The following is a 17,028-nucleotide window of genomic DNA, read 5'->3' as shown; positions in this document are numbered from 1 at the left end:
AATATTTGAGGACTTCGTCCTTGTTACTCTCTCTCTCTCTTTCTCTCTCTCTCTCTCTCTCTCTCTCTCTCTCTCTCTTTCTCTCTCTCTCTCTCTATATATGTATATATATATATATATATATGTTCGATGTACGCTACCCATGCATCACATTATACACACGTGAATGAATGATTTTATTTAATGAAATTTTTTATCTTCCTTAAGAGTGCCCTTCATTATCTAACATCCAATAGCGTACTGAAGCAGAAGATGATAAGATTAGTGGCTATGGTTAAATATAAACATGCATGGAGCATTTATCATTTAAATATTTTTAGATTGATTGGGGCAAATGAGAAAATTGGAAAGATAAAAAGTCTCAGATGCATAAGAAACTGCCAAATTCTTATATTGTTTTTTTCCCTATCCCAAGAATCTCTTGATCTGCACTCTAGTGTTCTTACAAACTTCAAAAAACCATGAAGTAGCTCAAGGCTTATAATTGACACTCCTAGGATCAACATGCAGTTTTTTTTATTTAAGTATACGAAGCAATATCGTGTCTTATACCATGGAAATAGAGAAGACAAGAAGATAAATACATCAAATGCACTCTCGAAGTATCTGAGGAATGGAGGGAGGGGGGGGGGGGGGGGTGGGGAGCGAGAGAGCGATAGAGAGAGAGAGAGGTTGTCTAATGAAAATCTATGCGGAGAGAACAGATGGAAGATCGAGATGTTTGAGTGCTAAGCATATAAAAGCATATGACAATGTTACATCAAAAGAAAAAAAAAAAAGGAGAGAGAGAGAGAGAGAATATGACAATGGCTCTTGGTAACATTAAACTAGGAATAAGAAACCTATAAAAGAGAAGTGCCATGTTTTCTTAAAAAAATAAAATAAATAAAATAAAATAAAAGAGAAGTGGTGGGGGAGATACGCCATTCCTCATTTTTTTTTTTTTTTCTAGTTCATTCTCTAAAACCTACCAGCTAAACCATCTATGCAACAAAGATATCAAAACTAAGAAGCCAACCACCTTTCCTAACATTATTCTATCATTTCGGTGTAAAATTACTCTTCCATATGTTAGACTTGCTCCCAGTCCATCCATGCAATAACCTCCATCAAGACCTTAAGAAATTAAGACTGATCGAACTGAAACCGTATATATCATGTAGGATGACATAGAGAGTAATTTGTAGAAGAGGGAGAAGCAAGAACCTGGTGCTGGCAAAATCGTAAAGCCTGCCGGTGCTGGAGAAGATCGCGAGGCCGACCTCGGCGTCGCAGAGGATGGCGAGCTCCTTGGCCTTCTTGAATAGCCCGTTCCTCCGCTTCGAGAACGTCACCTGGCGGCTGGTGGAGTTGTCAATCCTCCGGATCACAATCTTTCCCCTCCCCATATTTCTTCTTCTCCCTCCTCTTCTCAACCCACCAAAAACCCAGTATCAGATGTATCAGATCTGCTATGGAAAACTAACAACAAGGAATCAGAAAGAAAGGAGGGAGACCAAGGTGGCAGAGAGAAGGAAAAGAAAGAGAAGGACAGAGAGGAGATCGATCTGGTGGAGAGATTGAAACCTTAATTTCCGGGAAGACGAGCTTTATCAATGGCCACAAACGGAGTTGGAGCCTCTTTCTCTATTTGGCTTTGGCCTAGGTGGTGGGTGATGCCTTTCCTATCTAGTCTTACTATTTTATAGGCAAAAATAGAAAGGAACGGAAAAGGGTGGCCAATAGGTGGGCTTGGTTCCCACTCTCCCTTGCCTTTCTTCTTCCCCTTTGACGGAGGAATGAGGTGGTGGTGAAAGGATTTCTTTACCAAAAAAATGAATACATATAAAACCATACCATTTTGATATCTGAGCCCTCCCTGCACTCGCTTCCTTATTTATCCACTTGTTTATTATGTTTATTGGTTGTTTATATTTTCTTTGTGGTCCGGGGAACAACCGAGCACGTTTCGCTCGTCGATTACTTCTATTTATTGGGACGTTTGATAACGCGCCGCCTACCTTATAGATCGCCGACACGTGGTAGGACGAATACGTGCGGGCCACGGTCCCATCTGGCCCGGCGATTCTACCATTGGTTTGCGGTGTTTTGTTGTCCATCTCTTTGAAATGGCCGATTTTTTCATCCCAGTGTTGGAATAATTAGAAACATCATAGCCGCATTTATACAAGAGATTATATTTGGAAATATATATAGTTGATCACTAAAACTAACTTTCTAGAAAGAATTATTAGTATAATAAAGAGTTATAGATAAAATCCTAAACTCTAACCTTTAAACCACCGTCAAAGTAACCAAAATAAGAAACGAAATAAAATATGGTAGTTCGAATCACTGCTGATCTGTAATATAAGAGAAGGAATAAGACTTCGTTGAAGATCTCTCACACTCTACATACATAGACAACTAACTACGTACCCTCACATAGACAATATTTTCATGTCTCTCCTATGTAGCATGATAAATATGGCTAAAGTTCTCTAACATGATGTTTTGTTCCACTTTAAAGGTGATTAACTGAGCATCTAGAGGATTTCGCATCTTTGGCCTTTATCGATGTATCCCGTTCTCCAACATGAGGACCATTGCATTCTAGAGTTATTACTATCTATGAGTTATTACTCCCTTGTTTGCTTTTTTCCCTACAATATTCTCATCCTATTAGAAACAAGAATAATAAAATAGACCTGAGCAGTACGTAGCTTACTATTATGGCCGATAGGTATGATTTATCCTCTCAAGTGATGTCCATTGCCATGGTTGATAACTTTGATCAACCTATTTCAAGGTGGTTGTCTTTATATATATGATAAGTGTGATCAAGGATTATATCAAATAAGCATTGTCCATAGGCTTATGATATAACTAACACCGGAGTTAGCGTATGTGATCAATCATATATAATAATCTACCATTATGATTGATTACATGTGTTAATGATAATCTACCGACCATAATACAAAGTTCTAGTTTATGTTATGGTTGATAAGCATGCTTGGTCAATTTGAACTTTTTAATTTTTATCATGGTTAATAGGCATGATGATTTATGGGCTACATGTTGTGGAAAATATTACAGCCAAAATATAAGATTGATCAATTAACTATAATAGCCTATTAATTTCTATATGATTGATTTAGCATGCCTTTTAGTTGGTCAATCAGGTAATAACTTATGCTTATTGGGTTTTTTTAAAAAAAATATTCATTTCATTAAGCCATAGAGGGAAGTATTCTTTTCATCTAAAAATTAATGGATAATATTACATTAACCAAGATCTAATTTATTAATAACTTGAATCTGACACTTGGAAAGATTGTGGTTGGCCACATGTCATTTATACAAAAGATCACATTTAGATAGTTGATCAATAAAGTTGACTAAGTTTAGAATAATAGGAAGTTGTTCATGCAAGGAACTATTGGCAACCACCACCATGGAGAGGGCTATAATGTCAAGCAACCACTCAGAAGATTGCTAGAAACAACTACTAATTTGCAGCATACAAAAAGAAAGAAGACTTCATTCGAGATCACTTACACTCCACACATATAGACATTTGACTGCTCTGACGTGGATGTTCTAGTCTAATATTCTCCAATGTAAGGTCTCAATTCTATATTAGAAAAGATCAACTAAGCATCGAAAGGATTCTATATCCTTGGCCCTCATCAGCATACCTAATTCTCAAGTATATCAACCATTTCACTCAAAAGTTGTTACTATACATCTGTAAGTTATCACTTCTTTATTGCCTGTTTTTTTTTCTTTGCAAAATTCTCATTCTATTAGATATTTAAGTTCTTTTACTAAGGCAAATCGAACCCTGTCACTTAATTCTATGAATCAACCTCAGCACTCTAACACATCAGGTGCTCCATACACTACTAGTTTATGAGTTGTAGCAAACAAAACTATTATTCTACAATTATTCATTTGCAACCAAAAAAATAATTATTTGTATTTATATTATTTTATCAATAACATAATATTTAAATTATAATTTTTATGAATTTCTATGTCCACAAAGTTTTTACTACTTGAAATAATAATTATAATTATTTATTACACAAATAGTAGTTTGATAATAGTAGTATCATTCTTCCATTGTTGTTTGTAATTATCATCCATTATAATATTGTAGTTGTTAGATAATTTCAAGTCATACATTTTAGGGTAGAAAGAAACTATTAAAATAATATTGTCAATAATAGTTTTGACCAGGATGCATTATAATGCTATAATAATATTATTAAAAATTGAAGATATAGGGATCACCAAAAAAAAAAAAAAAAACACTTCATTAAACAAGTTTAGCACCAAGGCAATTTTGGTTAATAGTAATGGTTACATCATGCATGGGTCCTCCCTCCTATAGCTAGAAATTTTGGACAAATTAAGAATGTTTAGTGCTAAATGACTCTAATTATTTGAAGAAGTGCTAGATGCTATTATTCTTGTCATGTCTTTGCCTTGATTACCATTATGTGCATAACCTTTTCCAGAAAAAGAAATGAGAGCAAAGACCATGTAAAATCAACGTTAAAACCTCATTAATTATCAGGTGAACAGCCACATGGTAGAGGATGCCAACTGCTTTAATTGGAAAAATCATTGAAAATTGGTTATCAATGGTGTAGGTTTGAGATTTCACATTTACCACAATTTATGATCATAATAAATTTCAAAAAAAAAAAGTAAATCAACATAGGTAGATAGCCAAGCATGACTTTTTGTAACAGATTTGAGGACGCTAAGAATTTGTTTGGCTGCCAAAAAGGTGAAGGGAAAAAGATAAATTAGCAGGAGAAAAGAACAGAAGGGGAAAAAATAAACAAGTATTTTCTCATCTTAGGTTAACTAAGAAAATTATAAAAAAAATTGTTGAGTAATTGGTTAAGATATGACTAAGTTGTCTTAAACACTTACCTACATTCATTTTACCACAAAATCACTACCTTTTGATTGGGGGTTGGGGGTTGGGGGGGGTGGGGGTGGTTGACAATTTTTTTCTATATTTTTTATCACAATCAACAGAAAAGAAGATTTTTTCTAATAATGTTTTTCTTTCACTTTTAGCAACCAAGCTGTGCCTAACTCTAATTTATCAAGTTTATTTGTGAAAGGGCGCATGTTTGTTTTCTTCATTCAATGTTTCAAAGACAACCTAATAATTCAAGAGACATATATAACTAGCCACTGATATGGCCAAAATCTGATCATTCGATTGTAAACTGATATATTGGCATTGAAGGAAAACTATTTTTATTGGACTGCTCAATTCTTTGACTGGTCTAGATATGAAATTGAGAATTCGTTATTCACTTGACTTCAGACTCTAAAGTCCAATCCTAATCAAGATTTTAAATCTTATGAAATAAAAATGTCCCAATTTCTCCATAGAATGAGACGTCAGCCACTATCTGGTTCCATCCCGATAGCAGTCCCGATCGTGCATCCCAGTGGATATCCTCCATCTTTCTCCTCTTCTTTTCTTTCTTTTTTAATTTATCTTTCTTCATTTTCTTTCTTTTTCTCTATCTTTTTTCTTTTCCTTTTTCTTTCTTTTTCTTTTCCTTTCTTTTTTTCCTTTTTCTTATTTTTTTCTTTCTTTTTTTTCTTCATCTTTCTTTTATTTTCTTTTATTTTCTTTTTTCTACTCTCCCTGCAAGAAATAAAGATGGGTTTCGAAGTCCCAAGCCCATCCCAATCCTATTTTTTCATGCCAACGAGACTAGAATTCTTCAACTATAAAAAAGGCTCAAGATCTCAGGTATGCGAAGATAATTAGCAACAAGCTGTCTACTTCCTCTTCTCCTTTGTCCTTTTACATGCATATCTCTTGTTCCCCAAAGCTCTGTGATTTAATCATGGGAGGACCCTGGCCGGATTATGTCTATGACCTTTGAGCTTTTTATCTTTCTCCATGTGCAGGTCTTCTATTGCGGATTAGCTCTTCCTTTTCCCCTGCAAATCCACCATCGACTTTCCACTTTGAAACTCCAGATCATCATTAGGCCAGATTTTGTTGGCAACAGCCTCCAAAGGCTCCTCGCCCTATAAGTACAATTCAAGAGGGGATGTATATTGCTATTTCAATGTGATCTTATTGGATTTTTTTTATTCAATATGATGTAGGATACATGGATATTTTGAGCCCAAAAAAAAAAAAAATCTAAACCGAGCTAGTATAGTTACTATTTAACTATAATTTTTGAATAAAAATAACAAAGATATCCAAAAAAAAATTCTGAGGCCTGTGGAGTGCTTTTGATCTTTGCTTTTAGCAAAGAATGAATAAGAAAGGGAGAACATGTGTGAAGAAGAGGAATCTGAATCAACCGATGGCCTCATGGCTACAAGGATGGTGACAAAATGAGGTGGGGTGATTGCCTTAGGACGATGGCAATGAGGTGGTGGGATGAGTTCGAGGTCTAGAATGAGGGATGAAGCATTGAAATAGAAGACAACAACTAAAGTCTTCTATGACTCAACAACGTACGTTTTGCTGTTAATTTATCGCATTAATTTAATGAAGGATCTAGTTAAGTTCACAAGACTGTACTTTAAAAAAAAAAAAAAGAAAAACCTCCATTGAACCTGATATCTTTCTACAAAATAGATAAACCTCATATCCTTACTGTTTGATTCTTCTGAGTATATAGAATCTCAAATAACTCGAAACTCCAGGCCTCTAATAACTCGGTAGTCTCTTAAGCTTATCTGTCAGATACCCTGTAATTTTAATCGTTGGAACATTTACCAAGCAATTGACGCTTACATTTCTACAGATTAAGACAGCTCTGACTCTCAGACATAAAGAGTACAAAGTCTAGATTGACCAAGACTGGCTCTTTTCCATTTATGGTTATAGCAAATTGCTTGGTTGGCGAGCATCGCTACTGACATCTGGTGCTGTTTTGGTATAACAAGATGACCTAAACTTAATTTCTTATGGATGACGAACGACTTGGAATCTGCTACTCCCTTATCTTTGTCTCTTTTTTAAGAATACGTCGACCTTTCTTTGTTGCTTCAGCATCAAGTAATTGGCCTGGCAAGTATTTTGGAAGAAAACAATGCTTCAAACCAAACCATATAATAAAATGCGGTCTTTCTTGAGTTGATGAGCATCTAAAGAGGGAATGAGAATAAAATATCGAGTAGTTAATTAAAAGATAAGGGACAGGTTCAGGTGATCTGGTCTCAGAACCCTAGCACTAAACTTCGTCATTCTCCTATAACTCTGACGTACGTGTCAAAACCCTAGCAACCGGCATGCACGTGAACGACATGAAAACTTATCCCCTCCACCAGTCGAGAGCTCTCTCCGCACGCTTACATCGAACTCAGCCATCTCGCAGGGAGAACGGTGAAAAGAATGGATATGGAAAGAACCACGAACAACATCAGCATCAGAGTTTGGTAGTACTGATTGCTCCCATCGTACTCCGTGATACCTCCTCTTGGTGCTTTGGAGTTGTCCTGCAGACAGAGATGATTTGATAGCTCCCTAGTTGGCCGAGATCACGTGGCCACGATTCCATCCTCCAATGAGGTGTTCAACTTTGGAGCTAAGTAGGATTCTTTGGCTAATTATGCAAGATTTAGATACCGGCAACTTGTTTTGCTTAAATAGAAGGCACTTGCTTGACAGAAAAAAGTCAAGCTGCAATGGATCTTATTATTATGATGTGAAGATTATCTAATCCAATTCAAATTGAAGTTACATGGATTAACCTTGAATTCATAAACAAGACTTACCATCAAGACTGACTTTAAATATATATGGATCTACACTCCAAAAACAAATTAATTAATTTAGACTAAAAAAAAAACTAATACACGTACCACATATTTCAGATTTTTGCTCCAACAAAAATATCGACAGTAATCTAAAAGTAGTGTTTGATTTCGATTTTCATAGTATTGATCAAACTATCCACATCTCGATTCTCCTTTATTGGCTGAGATTTTGGAGTATGTTAATCCTCTTTAAAATCTTCTCACATATTTTCTTGACCAATACAAACACAATATCAATGAATGATCGGGATGGCTGATATCGATCCAAAATTTAAAAACCTGGAATCAATGGCTTGTGCTATAAATTATAAAAATATATATGTACTCCCAATGACTTTAGCTAAATCCAAGGCCAGGTGTCAATCATCGCCTTATCATGAACCAACGCATGCCAAGGAGAAAGGCAGCCTCATGGGAACTCCCAACTTCTTTACAACCGAAACAGTGCAAAGTGTCCCCATGTTTGAGTCAGCAGCCTCAGAAAATGGAGTTCTATATTGGGTAAAGGAATCTTTCACGAGTTGTGGAAGATTTGCTTTATTTTTCTTCGTTCGTTCAAAACCAGAAATCCACAGAGCCAACTGTAGGAATGACGCTTCGGAGGGAGAGTTTGGTCTCGGTTGGCGCCTCCGCTGCATGTGACTGGAGATGGCACCAAGAAATCACTGGCCAAAGTGTACTTGGGAAGGTACTATCAAAAGGTACAAATAAACCACGGGGAGGGACGAGGACAGAGTGAAAAGATTCGCTTACCTCCTTAGCTTTCTTTACAGGACATTTTAAAAGTATCCGCTTGACTTGAGACCTTCTCATTCTTTCTTCCAAGGATTGAATTGAATAGTGATAAGTTGGGTGTTTACAATACTATTTTTTGATTAGCTGTGATGCATGTGGTTTGCTCGGGGGACTACTGTGATTCCGATATCTAGAGTAAGTTCGAGAAACATGAGTTTTTTGCTTAATTTCATACAAGTATGATACCTCTGCAATGTGTGGGGATAATGAGATCACAAGCATGAAATTTGTGTAATAGAAGAAAAAGCAATTTTTCAGGAAAAAAAAAGGATGACATATAAATTGTAATGGTTACCAATATCTGTTATATAATGATTGTTATAACAAAATAATGACCATCTAACCAATATAAATGCTTATCAGGTCAATTTGATCCAAAAATTGAAGGTTACTGAACTTAGAAAACATATTTTTGTTTCCCATCATGATTTTGTTGTTTTGATGAACATATTTAGACGGTACTCAATCAGCTTGATCCAAAATATGTTCTTCACTTATATATACATGCTAATTAATTATTAGTTCTTGCTTATAACTCGTACTTGATTATTTGAGGCTCAATTTAAGTATAAATATCAGATATTAGATTAATAATAAAATAAATATTCTTAAACCATTAAACTATCACAAATATGATACCAGCGCGATGCATGGGGGAATAATAAAATCATCAACATGAATTTATATAGTAGAAGAATAAGTAATTTCTCAAGAAAATGACATATAAAATTTGAAGTAGAATGTATTTTAATACTTGATTCATAATTTTAGTTCAAGTATCTCATTCATAAAAGGATTGATATATATAGAAAAGCTAAAACTGAACTTTTATGGAGTGACAATTAACTACAAAAATAAGTAAATAGAACTATTATTTAAATAGTTATTTTATAAAAGTAATATAGGAAGCAGTTGTATGTATGAACAACAAAATTCAAAGTCAAGAAAAAATGGAAATTACGGAAAAGTCATTTGGAAGGATGTCGTTCATGTAAAGGGTAGGACTCCTTTTTTCTTAGAAAATAAAGGGCACAAAATTTCATGGATTCTAAAATCATGAGATTTTCTTTTTATAGAATTCCCTTCATCGATATAGTTTTTTAAAAAATAAAAATTTATTCATAAAAAGTAGTACTAGAACATATAATTTTTGATACGTAAGCAACTTAAAGAAAATTGATGATACCCAATAACTCGGAATATCGATAAAAGATCTTTATTACTCAATATAAATCTGACCAAATCTGAATGAAGATTCACTCAAGTGTAGTCAAATCCATCTCTCTGTATACACATACATGCATATTATACATATGTATGCATATATGTCGATTTAAAATAAAGAAAAATATGTAGAAAAATTTCACTCTCCCTCTATTTATCTCTTTTTCCCCATCCTACCTACCCACCCATTCCATTCCATTATTTCCACTTGTTCCATATATCATCCTCTCCTCTCTCAACAATCCATCTTCCATCCGCCCTCTTCAAGTCCCTTAACCCCATTATTCTCTCGTTTAAGTAACTTCATCAAACATCTAGAACACATTTGTGCTAAAAATGATTCCAAAGTAAATTTTAAAATTACATCTGAGAATGGTTTTTACATTAAAAGCCCTACTATGATTATTGTTCAATCTTCTTTGCAACATTAGAATTTAATTATAACAAGAAAAGAGTATTTTTACAATAGAATTATTTACGACAAAAATAATTTTCATCGTCACTAAAAATATGTATGATGAAAAACTAAATTTATCATAAATAATAAAATATTTATGATAAAAATAATTTTTCGTCGTGAATAGTTCACTATAAGCGATGAAAAAAAATTTCACCATAAATACTCATTATTTGCAATGAATATTTTCATCATAAATCATACATCATTTATTTTAATTTTAAATTTTTAAATATTCATGATAAAAATATTTTCATCGTAAATAATTTAAGTATTTACAATGAAAAAATATTTTTCATCGACAATAATCTTATTTCCAATGAAAATATTTCATCGCCAATATTTGAAAAAAAAAATTAAAAAATTTAAAATTATAGATAATTTGTGACAAAAATATTGTGTTATAAATAATCGAGTATTTACAATGAATAGCTCTTTCCATCATAAAAACTCAATTATTTACGATCAAAAATATTTCATCATCAATATTTTAAAAAATAAAAAATTTAAAAAATTCAAAAATTACAGATTATTTACAATAAAAATATTACATCATAAATAATTTAATATTTATCATAAAAAATAATTTTTATCATAAATACTCATTCTTTATGATGAAAATATTTTCATCATCAATATTTTAAAAAAATAAAAAAAATTATAAATTATAAAAATTATAAATTATTTATAAAAAAATTTTAATCATAAATAACTGGATATTTATGATGAAAACTGATTTCTATCATAAATAATTAAATTATTTATGATGAAAATATTTTCATCGCTAATAATTAAAAAAATTAAAAATTTTTAAAAAATTAAAAATTACTCACTATTTGTGATGAAAGATTTTCACCATAAATAATCTCTTTTTATGATGAAAAAAATTTTTCATCATAAATAATATATTATTTACAATGAAAATAGTTTCGTCATCAATATTTAAAAAAAATCAGTAATTTAAAAAAAATTAAAAGTTGCTTATTATTTACGATGAAATTTTTCATCGTAAATAACTGTTATTTATGATGAAATTTTTATTTTCATCATAAATACTTTATTATTTATGATGAAAATATTTTTATTATTAATAATTAAATAAAATTAAAAATTTAAAAAAATTAAAAATTGATTATTATTTGTGATGAAAATTTTTTATCATAAATAATAAAGTATTTATGATAAAAATAAAAATTTTATCTTAAATATTTAATTATTTTTTATGAAAAATTTTTGTTGTCAATAGTTAAAAAAATTAAAAATTTTAAAAAAATCAAAAATTAATTATTATTTACGAATAAAAATGAATAGATCCTTTTGAATAAAATGAGTTGTACGTTTATTTATGATGTAAAATTTATCTGTTCATCGCTGTCACTGTTACTAGTGATATCAATAAATCTTTCTAATGGAGTATCTACCTTAAGCTGAATGAAAGGAGCCTCCTTTCATGCAGAAATCATACAGTTAAGCAGCGCATTCTAGCATAACTTCCATGATCTCGAAAAGTACCGTGCGTTCCGCATCGATCGACGTACAAATATATCTCTGTAGGAGTTTCAATCATGAGAAGATAAATAATACGAGCACTCATCTTCCTAACAATGCAAAGTATAAATATGAGCTTATACTTTATAACACAACTTGCACTACTCGCAGATCCACTTTAATTCTGGTTAATTACTAGATCTTTGATGCTCACACAATTTCAGATGAATTTTTCAAGCTCAATCCTTACATGCATGCAATATACGAGCTTTTGGACCTCTAACTTCATATCCCTATCCTATTCTTCAAATTTCAATCTTGATAGATTTCTCTCGCAATCTCACAATCGCTACGATATTCTCATACTCTAACATTCGAAATGAGAACTCTAAAAAGAAGACGAGCTCCTTAGAGATCGAAGACCTCAAAACTATCGATCTCTCATAGTGTCTATTCCATTATGGAAGTCGAAGAGCTATTTTTACAACAATAATTAGCAACGTAAATTGAACTTTTCATCGCAATTATATTTTTTATGTACTTAATTATTTTAGGAGAGAAAAAATTTTTTGGAGAAAAAATCATAAATTAACTATTTATATAATTTTTTATTAATAAAAAATTAATTTTTTTATGAAATTATTTTAAAAAATATTTTTAGATCAAAAATTTTTTATATTAAAATAATTAATTTTATTCTTCATCATAAATATTTTTTTAATGTCATTTTTTTCTTAAATTTTTTGGATGAAAAATTTTTTGATAGGAAAAATCTAAAAATAATATTTTTATCAAATTTTTTAAAAAATATATTTATGATGTAAATATATTTTTCATCAGCAATCATGTTTTAAAAATATTATTTTAATCAATTTTTGTAAACAAAAAATTTGTTAAATGAAATAAAATTTTTTATTAGCGATGAAGATAGTTCTCGTTGAAAAAATTATTTTAAAAATAATTTTTTTAAATTTTTTTGAAAGAAAAATTTGTAGAGGGAAAAAATTTTTTTGGTGGTATTTATTAGCAACGAAAATAAAATTTTCATTGCTAATAATTTTATTAACGATGAAATTTTTTTCTTTCATCTTCAATAATTTATTTTTGGACAAAATTTTTTTAAAGAAAATATTTTTTTAGTAAAAAAATTTTTTTGGTGGAAATTATTGGCGATAAAATTTAAATTTTCATTGTCAATAAGATTATTAACGATGAAATTTTTTTTTCGTCGTCAATAATCTTTTTTAGTGAGAAAATTTTTTTTGATGGAAATTATTGACGATGAAAATATTTTTTTTTACTAATAATAATATTAGCAATAAAAATTTACGTCGCTAATAACTCTACATTCAATGCACGTCAACTCGACATCCCTTCATGCGAAACTCTCTTCCTTTCTCCCTCTCCCCTCTCCTCTCTCCCTCTCTGGGCTCTCTCCCGTCTCTTCCCGACGGTAAGTCCGTCTCCACCGTCGCCACCGCCACCATCCACCATCCACACTGTTGCCGTGCTGTCGTTGCTGTCCGCCGTCCGTCAAAGGTAAGATTTCTTCCAATCCTTTTTTTTTTGGGATTGATCGGGCCACCGAGAGACGGAGAGGGTTGCGGGGGGCCGTGGGCGACCGACGGTGCGATGGGGTCGAGAAGGAGGTCGACCGACGGAGGGGGTTGCAGGGTAGGGGTGGGTGGCCGGGGGCGAGACGAGGGCGGGGATGAAGTCAGGGGGCGGAGGGGTTATGGGGGGGCTGTGAGCGGTCGGTAGCGCCACGGGGTTGGGGAGGGGGTCAGTTGGTGGAGTGGGTTGCAAGGTGGGAGTGGGCGGTTGGATACAAGATGGGCGGGGATGGGGTCGGGGGGTGGAGGGGGTTGCGAGAGGGGGGCCGTGGGCAGCCGGCGGTGCCATGGGACCGGGGAGGGGGTCGACCGACAAAGGGAGTTGTAGGGTGGGGGTGGGCGGTCAGTGGTGACATGGGGCAGGGATGGGGTCGGGGGCGACACGACGACGCCATGTGGCTGAGGAGGGGGTCGGCCGGCAGAGTGGGACGACCGACGGAGGGGGTCAGCCGGCAGAAGGGTGGGTGACGGTGGGGAGTGGGTCGGCCAGGAAGGGGTGAGTGACGGCTGGGAAGAAGGAAGAGAGAAACGAGGAAGGAAAAAATAAAATAAAAAAAATAAAAAAAATAAAAATAAAAAAATAAAATATTAATCAAATATTTTATTATTTGATTAATAAAAATAAAATTTGGATTACGATCCAAATTGGATCGAGATCTCGATTCGGATCGAGATCTCGATTCGGATTGGGATCCAGATCGGGATCTGATCAGGATCCGAGTTGAGATCTGGGTCGTGGGGGGTTGAAGAGGGCGATGGTGCTACGGAAGGTGGGTCGCAAAGGGTGGGTGACTGCGGTGGTGCTGCAGGAGCGAGGGTCGAGTCTAGGCAGCATGGGGGGGTGACGGCGCTGGAGTCGTGGGAGCAGGGGCCATGGACGGTCGAGTTCGGAGCTCGTTTAAAAAAATAAATATTTAAAAAAATATATTTTTAAATAAAAAATATGTTAGAAAAAAATTTATTTATTATTTTAAGATAAAAAATATTTTAGAAAAAAATAAAAAATCATCGGGTCCTCGGGATTAGGTTTCGTGTTATTATTTTATGTTAATATTATTTTGCATGCTCAACTACTTATAGTTTATTTTATATTTATCATATAAATTTTTTAGTCTTACTGTAAAAATTTATAAATTTTTTTTATTCCACTAGCACAATGCACATTATTTTTGTTTATTATAATTTAATTATTTTATGTGCTGTTTTGTATACTTTTGCTTATTATAATTAAATATAAAAAATATTTTTCTTTTAGAGAAAACTCTACTAAAATTTTTGATGAAAAAATCTTAATGCAGAGTTGCTCTTTTTTGATGATTTACAAATCCATCTTTGAATGTACGTTCAGAGATGGTAATTAAATTACATTGTATCATAGATTTTCGTTCAAGAGTCGATCTTGATCGAGATCGACTCTTGCATATCTCATATTTGGATTTTTTAAAAAAATAATAATCTTATTATTGTTAATAGTTGATATTTTATTTCATTATGTGGTACTCAGTAGTTATCCGTCCACTATTCTTCGGATATATGGTGGATAGGGTACGTAGGCATCATATTCACGTCGTATACTTGGAGAACCATGAAAAGATGCTATCAAAATTTTCATAATAATAAAATAAAATATCGACTAATAACAATAATAAAATTATTACTTTTCTGAAAGAGATAGGGCCACATCTGTTAGTAATGATTTGAAATGGATAGGATCATGCATTTTTACTTCATTAAATTGGTAGAAAAAGATTTTCTGTATTACTATTCAGTCTGTATTTTTTAATGCGTACTATTTTATATAAAATGATTCGTGTCCGGATCCGGATCGAAATTTCATCCAAAATTTGGGTCGGGATTCGATCTGAAATCCGGATCGGGATCCAGTTTGGATGAATACCATTGAAATTTTTTTGTTGTTAATGATTTTTGTGTTTGTTGTTAGATAGATATTAAAAAAAACTTGATGAATGCTAAAATATTTTTTTGCCTGAATATCAAAAAGGTGTTCGAGATTTTATTGACTTTGCACGGCATAAGCCTGACAGTACTAGTCAGATAAAGTGTCCATGCAAGAGATGTGTCAATATGGTATATCATCACATAATACTTGTTGAGGACCATCTGTTATATTATGGTATGGATAAGAAGTATACTTGCTGGATATAGCATGGAGAGAATGATCCGAATGAAGTTGTGCGCAATGATGACGATACTGAAGATGATAGTGATGCTGTTGAACCTGTTGAATATGGTGGTATAGGAGAACTATTAGATGATTTACATCAGAATATTTATTCAAATGTATGCATAAGTACTAGTGCATCTGAAGATAATTTTGATCATGAATACAATATCCGGCTTGAGGTAGAAGAAACTTCTGAACAGTTTATAAAGCTTGTAAGGGATGCACGAGAGCCACTCTATCCAAATTATGTAAAATTCTTCAAGTTAGAATTTTTGATAAAATTACTTCATATTAAAATCATGAACCGATGGAGTCAGAAGTCATTTGATCAAAATTTGACATTGATTAAAGCAAATCTTTTCGATAGAGAGAGACTTTCGAAATCATATTCTGAAGCAAAAATATACATGCAAAAATTAAGACTTGGCTATATTCCTATAAATGTCTGCAAAAATGACTGTATATTATTTTATAAGGACGACGAATAGGCAACTGAATGTCCGAAATATAGTAAGCCTAAGTATAAAATTGATAACAAGAAAGAAAAGAAGATACCTCAAAAGATTTTGAGTTATTTTCTATTGATTTCAAGACTTCAAAAGTTGTATATGTCCACAAAGATAGCAAAAGAAATGAGATGGCATCATGAACAGTGAGTTTTAGAGGAGAACATACTTAGCCACTCTACTGATTCCGTAGTATGGAAAGACTTCGATGCCAAGCATCCACAATTTGCGAGTGACCTGTGCAATATCCGGCTTGGTCTAGTGACAGATAGATTTAATCTCTTTGGTAATTTGAGTACTTCCTACAGCATGTGGCATGTGATGCTAGTTGTATACAATGTGTCACCTTAGAAGTATATGAAAGAACCATTTATTTTTATATCACTATTGATTCTGGGTCTGAAAGCATTAGGTAATGAAATTGATATATATGTAGACCATTAATCGATGATCTGAAGGAGCTATGGAAAAATAGAGTACAGATATAAAATTCTGTGAGTCAAAAAAATTTTAAGTTGCATGCTTTGATTTTATGGATCATAAATAATTTTTCTGCATATAAAAATTTATCTGGATGGAGCACTAAAGGATATCTGGCATGTCCAATATGCAACAAGGATGCATCCTCCTTACATTTAAAGCATGGACAGAAAATATACTTCATAGGTCATCGGTAGTTTCTACCTGGTCATCATTCTTAGAGGATCCGTTACAATCAATACTTTGATGGTAAGTCCAACCGGCATCCGCCACTTAAGGAGTTAAGTGGAGCAAAAATTTTAGAACAACTTGAAGTCATTGAAAATATCCAATTTGAGAAAATATCGGATACTCGCAAGCGAAAACATACTAAAGCTGAGCTAAATTGGATGAAGTGAAGTATTTTTTTCGAACTACCATATTGGAAGCAGCTACTACTTCATCATAATCTGGATATAATGCATATTAAGAAGA

The 17,028-nt window shown here is 33.1% G+C and overlaps 1 protein-coding gene across 9 annotated transcripts in view; it reads right to left on the bottom strand.

Annotated features, from left to right (window-relative positions):
- The window catches only part of LOC105053231 (MADS-box transcription factor 23), a 36,295-nt gene extending 34,490 nt beyond the window's left edge, over positions 1-1,805 (bottom strand). For 3 of the 9 annotated variants that reach the window (XR_012135071.1, XR_012135070.1, XM_019853311.3), the window contains exons 1-2: positions 1,567-1,805; positions 1,207-1,461 (exon numbers count right to left, since the gene is read on the bottom strand). Coding sequence is in view for 7 of the 9 variants with exons in the window: in XM_019853311.3 (XP_019708870.1) it covers positions 1,207-1,388 (182 nt within the window). In the remaining 2 variants the exon portion in view is untranslated. The other 6 variants (XM_019853307.3, XM_019853313.3, XM_019853306.3 and 3 more) reach the window with 5 other exon arrangements.
- Positions 1,806-17,028: the final 15,223 nt, after the last annotated feature.

This window comes from Elaeis guineensis, chromosome 10 (genome assembly GCF_000442705.2).
Source record: "Elaeis guineensis isolate ETL-2024a chromosome 10, EG11, whole genome shotgun sequence".
Lineage (NCBI taxonomy): Eukaryota > Viridiplantae > Streptophyta > Magnoliopsida > Arecales > Arecaceae > Elaeis > Elaeis guineensis.
The sequence above is the reverse complement of the archived record's forward strand: the minus strand, read 5'-3'. Positions and strand labels throughout refer to the sequence as shown.